At 41.4% G+C, this 14,073-nt stretch overlaps 1 protein-coding gene across 3 annotated transcripts in view; it reads right to left on the bottom strand.

Annotated features, from left to right (window-relative positions):
* The window catches only part of plpp5 (phospholipid phosphatase 5), a 33,697-nt gene that overhangs the window by 5,619 nt on the left and 14,005 nt on the right, over positions 1-14,073 (bottom strand). For all 3 annotated transcript variants that reach the window (XM_060909284.1, XM_060909285.1, XM_060909286.1), the window contains exons 4-8: positions 11,621-11,711; positions 9,101-9,164; positions 8,797-8,838; positions 8,398-8,522; positions 729-899 (exon numbers count right to left, since the gene is read on the bottom strand). In XM_060909284.1, the coding sequence (XP_060765267.1) occupies positions 729-899; positions 8,398-8,522; positions 8,797-8,838; positions 9,101-9,164; positions 11,621-11,711 (493 nt within the window). The remainder of the gene's footprint in view (positions 1-728; positions 900-8,397; positions 8,523-8,796; positions 8,839-9,100; positions 9,165-11,620; positions 11,712-14,073) is intronic.

Here is a 14,073-nt window from a genome sequence, read left to right as displayed (position 1 = left end):
TTTTACAGGCCACAATGTTAAGTAACCACAACACTGAAGTGACCACAATGTTACTTCACAAAGCTGAACAAGTACTTTAATAGTAAAATTTAATATACATGTGTTTAAATCATGGATGCAAACGGCGCGCCTTTTGGCGGGGGGGGCGTTGGAGTGTCTGATTATAATTTCATCAAAGTAAATTCTGTATTAAAATTACTAAATAAGCAAATGCCGTTACAGTCCATGAAACATAGGAAGTATAAGTATGAGAAGAAAACAGTAAATCAGAAAGCTGTGTACGTAAAGCCAATCGGCTGCGCGCCATTATCTGCTGCTGGCTGCACTTCACTGCACGCGCAAGGATTTCCATCAGTCCAACATAAGGTTATGCAAGTTACGTAATTGGCTTTATGTGCACAGCTTTCTGATTTACTGTTTTCTTCTCATACTTATACTTCCTATGTTTCATGGACTGTAACGGCATTTGCTTATTTAGTAATTTTAATACAGAATTTACTTTGATGAAATTATAATCAGACACTCCAATGCCCCCCCCCCCCCCCCCCAAAAAAAAAAACCTCATCGGATCTGCGCGATTCACACAAGTCCCCCAGACAGCCGTGAAAAAGGCGGCATCTGTCAAAAGGCGTGCCGTTTGCATCCATGTTAAATATAATGTGATTTTTGCGTAATCCAATTTGTTATTTGATTCAGCGAGATTGTTGATTTTGCAGATTCTCCTTCACCTTGCCAGTGATGTTTGTAGTCACAAGTTCTGGAGACGGCGATCAAGACAGCACAGAGTAGAGGTGTGAGGAATGCACAGAGACGCCATGCTTTTCCCCGACCAGCGGGACTGAAACAGTGAAGCTTCCCAGCCACGAAAAGTGCCGTAAAGCCCAGTCCGGCAAACGAAACTAATATTTAGGTAAAACAAATGTACACACAACACAGAAATTAGTACATTATGCACATTCAATACCACAGAGGTTAGATTTTTGATTATGATTGGGCCAAAGTGTTGATTAATTTGTAGTGCGGGCTGCGGGCCAAATCAATTTTGATACAGTATGAAGTATATAGGGATGTGCTGTGATTGAAAACTAATTAACTTTTGTTAATTTGCTCACCACATCCAGTATCCCAGGGCTTTTCAAAGTGTGGGGCGCGCAACGTGAGAGACAAAATGGATTGGTTTTTAGTACCTAAAGCTACAGTGAGTGAGGAGACAAAGTCTGGGCCAAGCAAAAAAACAGAGCCTCCAGGATGTTGCGATTTGCAACTTCAGCGCAAATTCAACCAATCCCCGCGAATTCAGGGCGGTGTTGCAATTATATCCAATCACCGCAACTTTCCCGCAAATTTGACCAATCGTTGGCGTCGTCTTGAGGTGACGTCGACAAACTACCTTCCGCCTTACTTCCGTGTGTTCAAGAGATGCAGCATGCGCGTCGTGTTGCCAGATTGGACGATTTCAAGTGCATTTTGGCGGGTTTTGAACATATTTTGGACTGGAAAACGTCAGCAGTATCTGGCAACACTGAAAGTGTGTTATGTTTACAGTGAAGGACTGTGTGCACTTTATTTTTTTTTTACTTAATACAAGAAGTTAATGGATGCCAACATTTTTGCCAAAATGGTATTTTATTTTCCATTGTTTAGGCAGCTTCAGCATCATACTGTGAGATTCTGTTCAAATTGTTTTTTTCTTCTATGAAGCCTGAGCCATTTATTTTATTAGTTTATAATTATTGTTTAATTTAGTCTTCAGGAGAGACTGCCTGCACACAGTACTAGTATTAATAGGTTTTTTTTCTTACATGAAAGCTGAGGCATTTATATTATATTTGAAGGTAACTTCATGTTGTGCTGTGAGGTTCTCTGCACTTTAACTTTTGAACCAACAGGTGCATTTGGATAAGTAAAGCCTATTTTTCTGCATTTTTGTAGTCCTGGTAATCTTTTATATTGGTAAAGTTGTTTATAGGACCATTTCTCTTTGTTTTTTTAATCAATAGTTTTTCAGTAATAACTTAATATTTAACATATCACTCAATTTTAATCACAAAAAGAGAAAATCGCAACAATTTCTCGCAACTTTCACTTCCTCCTGCAATGTAATCGCAACAAAAACCTAAAAAACACCGCAACTTTCATCGCAATTTTTTGGAAACCCCCGCAACATCAGACATTTTAGCCTGCAACAATCACAAAAAAGGCCCGCGGAATCCTGGGGGACTGGAAAAAGAAGGAAGTATGACCACGATTATTTAAAGTTTGGACTTTCATGGACTGGATCTGAAGATGCTCCACTGCCACAGTGTGTTGTCTGCCAAGAGATGCTAGCTAACGATGCTATGGGATGTTTAAAACGTGTAAAACAAGACGTTTTAAAAAGCACAGATGTTTAAAATGTGAAAAAGAAAAAAATAATGTGTACAACAACCATTTTTTTAAAAATACGAATGGAACATTAAGTATAGCAACAACAAAAATTGTAAGGGGGGGGGCTGTTGTTTATTTGCTCTCTGAGGGGGGGCTGACTCTCCCACACTTTGAAAACCCCTGCAGTATCCTATTTTGCTCTCTTGGAGTCTTTCGGGATTCAAACTCACAATCATATGCTGAACACTTTTCTTCTGCAACACTCAGGAGTTCGCTGTTAGTGCATCATTTTCTCAATAAAGACTTCTATACTACACAGGAAATGTGTTTCAATGTGAAGTCTACCAACACGAATCTACACCCAGATTCATTTCCAAGTTTCAGACAGACACTAACACAGAATCTTTGGGCAGCGCCCAAACCCACGAGAAGGGTTCTGCGTTGTGGTTTTTAGAGACGTGTACGGGGTCACATGCCTACCCCAAAGCCATTTCCAATGAAGTCATGAGTCTGATTCAAGGCAATAAAATGTGTGTTGGCTCTGCAGAACAATTTACAGTTGTCACAGAATTACTGCCATGGAGTTTGACTTGCGTCCTTAAATTTTCCTCATAGATCTTATATTTTAGTAATAACTGTGGTGAATTCATCACACACTAAGAATGTTTTACATGATGTATATTAGTAATCATGCACATACAACCCCAATTCCAAAAAAGTTGGGACGCTGTGTAAACTGGAAATAAAAACAGAATGCGATAATTTGGACATCATGGAAACCCTATATCTCATTGAAATTAGTAAAGAGACAACATATCAAATGTTGAGACTGAGAAATTTTATTGTTTTTTGAAAAATACAGTGGTATGCAAAAGTTTGGGCACCCCTAGTCAAAATTGCTCTTACTATGAACAGTTAAGCAAGTTGAAGATGAAATGATCTCCAAAAGGCCTAAAGTTAAAGATGACTCATTCCCTTTATATTTCAAGCAAAAACAAATGATTTTCATCTTTTACATTTTCAAAATGACAAAAAAGGAAAAGGGCACGAAGCAAAAGTTTGGGCACCCTGCATGGCTAGTACCTACGTAGTAACACCCCCTTTGGCAAGTATCACAGCTTGTAAACACTTTTTGTAGCCAGCTAATAATCTTTCAGTTCTTCCCTGGGGGATTTTCACACATTCGTCCTTGCAAAAGGCTTCCAGTTCTACAAGTTTCTTGGGCTGTCTTGCATGCACTGCTCTTTTGAGATCTATCCACAGATTTTCAATGATGTTTAGGTCAGGGGACTGTGAGGGCCAGGGCAAAACCTTCAGCTTGTACCTCTTGAGGTATTCCATTGTAGATTTTGAGGTGTGTTTTGGATCATCGTCTTATTGTAGGACCCATCCTCTTTTTAAATTCAACTTTTTTTTTTTTTTTTACAGATGGTGTGACGTTTGCTTCCAGAGTTTGCTGGTATTTATTCGAATCCATGCTTCCCTCGACCAATGAAATGTGCCCTGTGCCACTGGCTGCAACACAACCCCAAAGCATGATCGATCCACACCCATGCTTCAGAGTTGGACAGGTGTTCTTTTCCTGGAATTTGGCACCCTTTTTTCTCCAAACATACCTTTTGCACATTTGTGGCCAAAAAGTTCTACTTTGATTTCATCAGTCCACAGGACTTGTTTCCAAAATGCATCAGGCTTATTTAGATGTTCATTTGCAAACTTCAGACGCTGAATTTTGTGGCTAGGATACAGGAAAGGTTTTCTTCTGATGACTCTTCCATGAAGGTCATATTTGTTCAGGTGTCGCTGCATAGTAGAACAGTGCACCACCACTCCAGGGTCTGCTAAATCTTTCTGAAGGTCTTTTGCAGTCAAACAGGGGTTTTATTTGCCTTTCTAGCAATCCAACGAGCAGTTCTTTCAGAAAGTTTTCTTCATCTTCCAGACCTCACCTTGATCTCCACTGTTTCTGTTAACTGCCATTTCTTAATAACATTACAATCTGAGGAAACAGCTACCTGAAAACACTTTGCTATGTTCTTGTAGCCTTCTCCTGCTTTGTGAGCATCAATTATTTTATTATTCAGAATGCGAGGGAGTTGCTTAGAGGAGCCCATGGCTGTTGATTTTAGGGACAAGTTTGAGGAGTCAGAGAATTTATACAGCTTTGAAATCTGCATCATCTGACCTTTCCTAACGAAGAATTTGAACAAGCCACAGCTCAATAAGCTAATTAAGGTCTGGAACCTTGGTAAAAGTTACCTGAGAACTCAAATGTATTGGGGTGCCCAAACTTTCACATGGTGTTCCTTTTCTTTTTTTAGAGATGAAAGTGGAGCAAAGAAAAAAATCCTGAACTTTTGAAAGTCAAACTAAGATTGGGGGGGGCAACAGCCCCCAAAAATATTTTAATAACACAACACGCAAACCCCTGCATTCTAGTGCATTTTAGTACTTATTTTCACTAAAACAAGTTATAACTTTCAAGCCTTTTTCTTTCATGTACATTAATGATTAACATGTCAAAAATATCAAAGTTAATTCCCCTAGTTAATGAGTAATTTTCAGGAGTGCGTTTAGAAAACGCGGTGATTTTCCTGCCTACACAGTTCATTACTTTGAAAAAAATCAGACAGTTGAAGGTAAACGCAGCAAAATCCCAAAACAGGACTGTTAAAAAGTAAATGTCTGTTAGAGTTTCTAAAGCTTTCAGGTTTCAATGTTGGGGACATTGAGCCTCGTTGATCAATCTTTTAGTAGAGTTGTGCATTTGCAGAAGCTAAAGTGAACTAAACATTTCCGATTCATATTTATGCGAGTTGAAGCCAATTGTTTACATTAGTTCGTATTGTCTGTAAATTTAAACACGCCAATGAATACCAAATTTCTCATGTAAATCGGGGGCGTAGGGTGTGTGTGTGTGTGTGTGTGTGTGTGTGTGTGTGTCTCACACACTGACTGGCAGTCTGAGTGCATTATGTAACAAAAAATAATTACCATTGCTAGTTTTAGGCAGGGCGGCACGGTGGTGTAGTGGTTAGTGCTGTCGCCTCACAGCAAGAAGGTCCGGGTTCGAGCCCCGGGGCCGGAGAGGGCCTTTCTGTGCGGAGTTTGCATGTTCTCCCCGTGTCCGCGTGGGTTTCCTCCGGGTGCTCCGGTTTCCCCCACAGTCCAAAGACATGCAGGTTAGGTTAACTGGTGACTCTAAATTGACCGTAGGTGTGAATGTGAGTGTGAATGGTTGTCTGTGTCTATGTGTCAGCCCTGTGATGACCTGGTGACTTGTCCAGGGTGTACCCCGCCTTTCGCCCATAGTCAGCTGGGATAGGCTCCAGCTTGCCTGCGACCCTGTAGAACAGGATAAAGCGGCTAGAGATAATGAGATGAGATGAGTTTTAGGCAGCTTAGAAACCGGCTCTTCCATTATTGCTGTTTCTTCCACGTTTTCTCGATGATGTGTTCTAGAAACGGCACTAAAACTTAGCTTCGAAACCAGAAAATGCAACTTCGATGGAAAAAATACATAATAAATTGCTGACCTCTCTTCACGTCGAAAGAAGGAGGAAAGTTTTGCTTGTTTTGACATGGCGAATTATTAACACGAGGAAATACTCATAATTCGCAACGAAAAAGACTGCAGCTATACTGGCAGCTTGACCATGCTTTCTAGTGTGATTGTGTTGCGCTTGCGCAGAACGGTGTCACTCCTGCGCGCCTTAGCATGTGCACCTGAAGGCGCGCCTTGGACGCGCGCGCCTTGGACGCGCGCGCCTAACAAGCTCTGGTACGCTCGCCGTTAACACAGAACACCTGTCTTTAATCAATGAACTATGTTTGGGCTATTTAAGGACCGCGCCCATGAAAGGACGATGCAAAAGTATTACGCCGCGTCTAGGAACGCGAAAAATCCGAAAAATACATTTCTCCATTCGGAAAACCGGAGATTTTCAAGAGTTTTGTCAAATATCCGGATTTCCGGGTAAATCCGGAAGACTTTCATCCCTGTCTTTTTTCACTCTCCAATTGTACAAAAAAAAACAACACAAATCTTGCAGAAAACACTGAAAAGAAAATGTCTCATCTTTACCTTTACGCCTTTTGGTGATCAGTTCATCTTCCGCTCACTTAACTATTCACAGTAACAGACATTTTCAGTAAGGGTGCCCAAACTTTTGCATGCCACTGTATATGCTCATTTTGAATTTGATGTCAGCAATATGTTTCAAAAAATTTGGCACAAGGGCATGTTTACCACTGTGTTGCATCACCTCTACTTTTAACAACACTCTGTAAACGTTTAGGAACTGAAGAGACCAATTGCTGTAGTTTTGAAAGAGAAATGTTGTCCCATTCTTGCATGATCTACAATTTCAGTTGCTCAACAGTTCGGGGTCTCCTTTGTCGTATTTTGCGCTTCGTAATGCGCCAAATGTTTTAAATGAGACACAGGTTTGAACTGCAGACAGGCCAGTTTAGCACCTGGGCTCTTTTACTATGTAGCCATGCAGTTTTAATATGTGCAGAAAGCGGTTTGTCATTGTCCTGCTGAGAGAAAGAAGGCCTTCCCTGAAAAAGGTTTGGCCTGGATGGCAGCATATTAGTGACCGAAAGAATGAGATCGTGGATACAAGCGGTAGAAGTGAATTTTCTCTGCAGGGTGGCTGGGCTCTCCCTTAGCGACAGGGTGAGGAGCTTGGTCATTCGGGAGAGACTCAGAGTAGAACCGCTGCTCCTCCACATCGAAAGGAATCAATTGAGGTAGTCCGGACACCTTGCTAGGATGCCCCCTGGACGCCTCCCAAGGGAGGTTTTCTGGGCATGCCCCACTGGGAGGAGACCCCGGGGCAGACCCAGGACACGCTGGAGGGATTACATCTCTCGGCCAGCCTGGGAATGCCTCGGTCTGGGCTGCTCTGAGCTGCCTTCTGGGCTGCTACCCCCGCGACCCAGATCCAGATAAGCGGTAGAAAATGGATAGATGGGCAGCATATTGCTCTGAAACGTGTATATATCACTCAGCATTAATGATGCCTTCCCAGATGTAAAAGCTACCCATGTCATGTGCACTAATGCACCCTCATACCATCACAGATGCTGGCTTTTGAACTGTGTGCTGATAACAAGCCGGATGGTCCCTCTCCTCTTTAGCCTAGAGGACGTGGTGTCCATGATTTCTAAAAAGAATTTCTACTTTTGATTCGTCAGACCTCGGGACAGTTTTCCACTTCGCCTCAGTCCATCATAAAAGAGCTCGGGCCCAGAGAAGGTGGCGGTGTTTCTGGATATTGTTTATATCTGGTTTTAACTTGCATTTGTGGATGCAGTAATGAACTGCTTTCACAGACGATGGTTTTCTGAAGTGTTCCTGAGCCCATACAGTGATTTCCACTACAGACACGTGTCTGTTTTTAATGCAGTGTCTCCTGAGGGCCTGAAGATCACAAGCATCTAATGCCAGTTTTCAGCCTTGTCTCTTGCATACAGAGATTTCTCCAGATTCTCTGAATCTTTTAATGATATTATGGACCATAGATGATGTGATCCCCAAATTCTTTGCAATTTTACACTGAGGAACGTTATTCTTAAATTGTTGCACTGTTTGCCCACGCGGTCTTTCACAGAGCAGTGAACCCCTCCCAATCTTTACTTCTGAAAGACTCCGCCTCTCTGGGATGCTCTTTTTATACCCAATCATGTAACTGACCTGTCACCAATTAACCAAATGAGGTTTTTTTTAACCATTACACAACTTTTTCAGTCTTTTGTTGCCCCGTCCCAACTTTTCTGAAACATGTTGCCGACATCAAATTCAAAACGAGCATATATTTAAAAACAAACTTTCTCAGTTTCAACATTTGATATATTGTCTTTGTACTATTTTCAATGAAATATAGGGTTTCCATGATTTGCAAATTATTGCATTCTGTTTTCATTAATGTTTTACACAGTGTCCCAACTTTTTTGGACTTGAAGAGGGAGGTTTTTGGGTAAACAACAACAACAACAACAGAACAGTAATAAAGATGTTTTTACATGATGAGTGTCCACTGGGGAAACTCTTCCTCCCCTCCGTGACCACTTCTGGGCTGCCGCTGCACTGAAACTCTGGATTCATCTGACCATCTGGAAAGCAGCGGTAGAAGAAATCGGGACGCGGTCTACAGAGAGAGAGGGGACGGAAAGAATGAAAAAAAAAAAAACCACAACTCCTTGTTACTTGAGAGGTGAAATTTGAAGAAGATCCCCCTTTCTCTTTAGCTGCTTCAGCGCACATCAGAAAAACACAAGCAAGAAAAGTTAGTGCTTGGGAAAGCAAATATGGATGGATGGATGGATGGAAAGAAAGAAAAAGGAGGAGACGCCCACAACCAGGTCACTCTGCACATGTCCCTACGTCTCTGATTTAAATTGACATTAATTCCTCAAACTTACTTTACAGTCAAGGAGCCTCTTTTCACATCAGCTTGGAGGTTTCTAAATGTACGATAAAGGTGGTCAGTGAATGGGATTTGGATCAGAATGACCAAGAGCCTTCACACCACAGTTTATTTACATTTAGTGATGCCCACAAAACTCTATAAAAGGTAAAGCTCATGAAGAGCTGAAAAGGACAACATGATGACTAAACGGTGAAAGAGCACCTCCTAAGGGTGGCATGTTTTAAATCTTCCGGTAATGTATTTTTCACCAGTGTTTTACAAGATGGCAGACGGAACATGATCAGCTCATCACTCACCTTCCCACAGTGAGCTTTACAGCGTTGGTGAAAATGCCATTCAGGAGCAGAGTCAGCGTCACAGCTGAGGACACACACACACACACATGGACACACAATCATGCACGTTTCAGAAATCATGCACGTTTCAGAAATCATGCTGAAGTGTTATATGATCATTACAAAATCTTATCTTAAATTAATACCCTGTCCACACTAGGGATTTTGTACCGATACGAAACTACTTTTGTACCGCAACACCTGTCCAGACTAGCAACTATACCGGTACTGTAGTGGTATAACTGTATCGGTACGAAACCCACAAATGTATGGGTTTCGTACCGGTACAGTATCGGTACTGTAGCGCTTCGCTGTAGTGTGGACAGATGAAGCGGCTCTGTATCGATACAAATATAATGCGCAAGCGCAATGAACCATTCCTACGTCTTCCGGGTTATTCATACAATACAATACGCACGTGCTTTCCAGCTGTAAATAAAACATCAAAAGGGCTCAAAACGACCGTGGAGCTACATGGAGCAAAGAAAGGGGGGAGAAAGGGAGAGGGGGAGGGAGGGAGGGAGGGGGAAAGAGGGAGGAAGAAAGGAGGAAGGGGGAAAAGGGAGAGAAAGGGAGGGGAAGAGAAGGGAAGAGGGAGAAAGTGGGGGGGGGAGAAAGTGAGATTCGTTTTCTTTGTTTCTTTCTCAACTGCCTCGCGCGTTTTATACGATTCGACTGAATAAATGACCGCCAGAAATACAGACTGTACATTGACAACAAAAAGCACACACGCGTTGTTTCATCCGCCATATTCTCGGAAGGAAGTTACTCGGTAACCACGGAAACATTTCGCGCACGCGCATTTCAACTTCCGTGAAAGAAAACCGCAAACATTTCTTGCTAGTGTGGACAGATGCACTAAACTGTACCGGTATACTTTGTATCAATACAGTTATACCACTGTCGTACCGGTATAAGTGTGAACATAGCAAAAGTCTAACTAGTAGGCATATCAGACGCTCGCCGGTCGTGCTGTGAAAATTGCTCATGCAGACGCTCATCTAAGTTTCCAAATCTGTCATTGCTTAACTCTTGAATATTTTCTACCATTAAAAAGCTTAGAATCTCTGCTTTCCAAAGAAACTTCTCTTGTTAAGATCTGTTCAGTACTTTGGGTGGTACAACAGAGTAAAAACACTCTGCTCGCGGGACGTCGGGAAACTGCTAGTGTTTTTCTTTTTGAGGTCATGGGAAAGCTCTCTCTCTCTCTCTCTGTCCTGATCAGTTTCCCTCTGGATTACTCGTCAATGTTAATCAGATAACTTTTATAGGGACGTTTTCTCGCTCTCACAGTTTCTGTCGGCTAGTTTTGATGTTGTGCTTCAAGGGAGACTTTGAAGTGAGTTTTCACAGCTTTACCTACTTATTTTTTCAACTCAAACTAATTCATGTAAATAAATAACTATTTTAGAATATAACTGTAGTTGTTTTGATGAAAAATATTGAGATTAGTGGTCAGAATGAGATTTTAAAAAACCAGAAGTCAGAAACGAGTGTTAATTTCAATTCAGTCAATGTGAGTTGTTTACTGGATGTGAATCAGACAGATTTTTCAAGGTTCGCCTTGAAAGCTGTGAATATTAACCGAAATAATAATTTATATTCTTTCATATAAACACAAGTAGGCCCTACTTTTGAGAAATATAAAGGCCTACAGAGCAGCAAAGAGAGGGGATTAGAAATATTCTTTTATCATTTTGATAGAGAACGGTAGATGTGAGACATTCAGCGCTTATTTATGCGTATTTTATAATTAACAAGGATTTCTCCTTCTTCGTGATGTATAAATGAGAGTTAAGATCAGATTTATATTGCACAAATAGCCATTTGGTGAAACTTTCAAGAAGAGAGTGTACCGATTTAACGGTCTTACCTAATTAGCATAATTAATGCTAATTACATACTTAATTTCCATAATTTGTTTTTACTAATTTTTAAAAGTTTTGTATTCAGTATACATCCATCTGTGTGCTGCCAATTTCCACGTAAATATCTTGAAAAATTAAGTTATGAAGAAAAAAAAACATTTGATCTGATTGGTTAACGAGGCCCATTTTGGACCATGTGATCCGAATACAGAATATTACGGCAGTTTTCTAAAAATGAAGCCGTTTTCTCAATCTTTGATTTGTAATATCTCAAGAACGGATAAACATATTTTAATCCTGTAAAAAGTATGTTGTTCTGCATTCAATTCTGAATTCAATGAGAGCGGTTTCAAGCAATTTGGATTGATTTTTCACCTGATATACCGAACACACACACTGCTTTTTGAAAAGAAGCAGACGATCCCCAGTATGCTGTAGATTTGTTGTGGTATGTGAACGTCCTTTGACTTTGAAAAAGGCACGACTGTATATCGATCGGTTCTTGCATGCGCAAACCCAATCCCATACATGCAGGCACAAACACAATGTACATTAGTTCTAAACTATTTAAACTTCATTAAGGCATTCACGTCGACGTGAACGCCGGACTCACCTAACACAGCCTCCTTAACCTCCCCTTTTTCAGTTCTTTTCAGGAATGCGAAAAGCAGAATGATGGCCAGCGGTGCAAAGACAGCAATGCTCTGCAGAAAACAGGAAGAAAAGAGGAGGAGGAGGAGGAGGAGGAGGAGTCACAGATCATCTTCTGTGCCACACCCAAAATCTGTCTTCAGGTGCTGTAGGCCAAGTTCAGTTCAAATACAGACAAATACATGCATTAACAACAACAACATCATGTGAAAGCAGCCTGGTGTTCATCACGGGGTTTCATCCGAGCAGAAAGATGCTTCATTCACTTCTAAGCAATAGATGAAGCTTCGATGGAGGAGTATTTGTTTCTTAATTTTATTAGCTTCACCATCAGTACGAAAATGAATAAAATAAATAATGTAAACATTTCTTGATAAGTGTAAACACACACACAGGGTGTTTCCAAAAATTTGATAGAATTTCACAATGTAATAACGTTGCCAATTCTCGTTCAATTGACCTGAATGGTATTTCGATACCTAAAAAGATAAAAACCAAAAAGATTAAACATAAAATTTTGACCTGTTTCCACACACGCTGTTAAAATTTTGATTAGATTAAACTTTATTGATCCCCATGAGGGAACCCTTCCAAAGATATCAATAAAGTTTTATCTAATCTAATCTAATCTATCTAATCTAAATTTTAACAGCGTGTGTGGAAACAGGTCAAAATTTTATGTTTAATCTTTTTGGTTTTTATCTTTTTAGGTATCGAAATATCATTCACTGGAAAAGAAAAGGCGTTTTGTGTGTTTGAGTACGCTCGAACACAGTCGAACAAGACTGTGCAGCGTGCATTTATGAGAGAACACTCGAGGAAAAAAAAAAATGCACCAACTGCAATGCAGATTTGGACATGGCAAAAAAAAGAGGAAGATTGTGTGTGCAGGGCAAAAGGACTTGGACGACCATCAGCATCGGACGAGACGGTCGAGCGGATTCGCAAAAAACTCTTGAAGCCCCAAGAAGTCCATAAGAAGAGCAAGCCTGGAGACCCAGATAACTCCAGCGACAGTTTGGCATGTCTGAAGGAAACATTTGCGAATGAAACCCTACAAGTTGCACCTGTTTAGGTTCATTTGCTTAGACTATGTAATTTCTGGGATATTTACATCTCATCCATCCATCCATCCATCCATCATCATCTCTAGCCGCTTTATCCTGTTCTACAGGGTCGCAGGCGAGCTGGAGCCTATCCCAGCTGACTACGGGTGAAAGGCGGGGTACACCCTGGACAAGTCGCCAGGTCATCACAGGGCTGACACATAGACACAGACAACCATTCACACTCACATTCACACCTACGGTCAATTTAGAGTCACCAGTTAACCTAACCTGCATGTCTTTGGACTGTGGGGGAAACCGGAGCAACCGGAGGAAACCCATGCGGACACGGGGAGAACATGCAAACTCCGCACAGAAAGGCCCTCGCCGACCCCGGGGCTCGAACCCGGACCTTCTTGCTGTGAAGTGACAGCGCTAACCACTACACCACCATGCTGCCTATTTACATCTCAAATAATATAAAATTTTTTGAAAACACCTTGTATACACACACACGAGCATGGTGGTGCGGTCACTGTCACCTCTCTGTGAGAAGGTTCCAGGTTCGAACCTCACAGCCGACGAGAGCCTTTCTGTGCGGAGTTTGCATGTTCTCCCCGTGTCTGTGTGGGTTTCCTGCGGGTAATCCGGTTTCCCCTACAGTCCAAAGACATACGGTTAGGTTAAACTGGCGACTCTAAATTGTCCATAGGTGTGAGAGTGTGTGTGTGTGTGTGTGTGTGTGTGTGTGTGTGTGTGTGTGTGTGTGTGTGTGTATGAATGATTCAGAGGAGAAAACCTCTATAAATAATCCGCTAGAAGGCAACGGGAAACCACTACTGTAACGTTCCCAAGAAACTCTGATGGACGTCAGAGCCGGACCTGCCATCAAGTGGAACAGGAGAGAGATTTAAGAGAGCTAACCCTGTGTCCGAAATCACTCACTCGTTCACTACTCCCTACTCCCTATCTAGGGAATTACTATATAGAGGACTCTATAGTGAGATCATTGGTAAAATGAAAAAACACTTTCGGACACTACTCCGCCGCGCCGTTATTTACGTCGTTACTGTCGCACAATTAAAACGTGCCGGATCAGTCGGCTGGTGGGTTTTCAAAGTAATAAATACACGCGTGTATTTATTGTGATAAATCCATATTCTACTGATTGAATTTCCCACATTAATCAATACAAACTACTTTGTCTCTGCTTAGAGATGAAAGTGGAGCAAGGAAAAAATCCTGAACTTTTGAAAGTCAAACTAAGATTGGGGGGGGGGGGGGGGGGGGGGGACGTCCCCTGAAAATATTTTAATAACACAACACGCAAACCCCTGCATTCTAGTGCATTTTAGTATTTATTTTCACT

The sequence above is a fragment of the Neoarius graeffei genome, chromosome 25 (assembly GCF_027579695.1).
Source record: "Neoarius graeffei isolate fNeoGra1 chromosome 25, fNeoGra1.pri, whole genome shotgun sequence".
In the NCBI taxonomy this organism is placed as follows: Eukaryota; Metazoa; Chordata; class Actinopteri; order Siluriformes; family Ariidae; genus Neoarius; species Neoarius graeffei.
The sequence above is the reverse complement of the archived record's forward strand: the minus strand, read 5'-3'. Positions and strand labels throughout refer to the sequence as shown.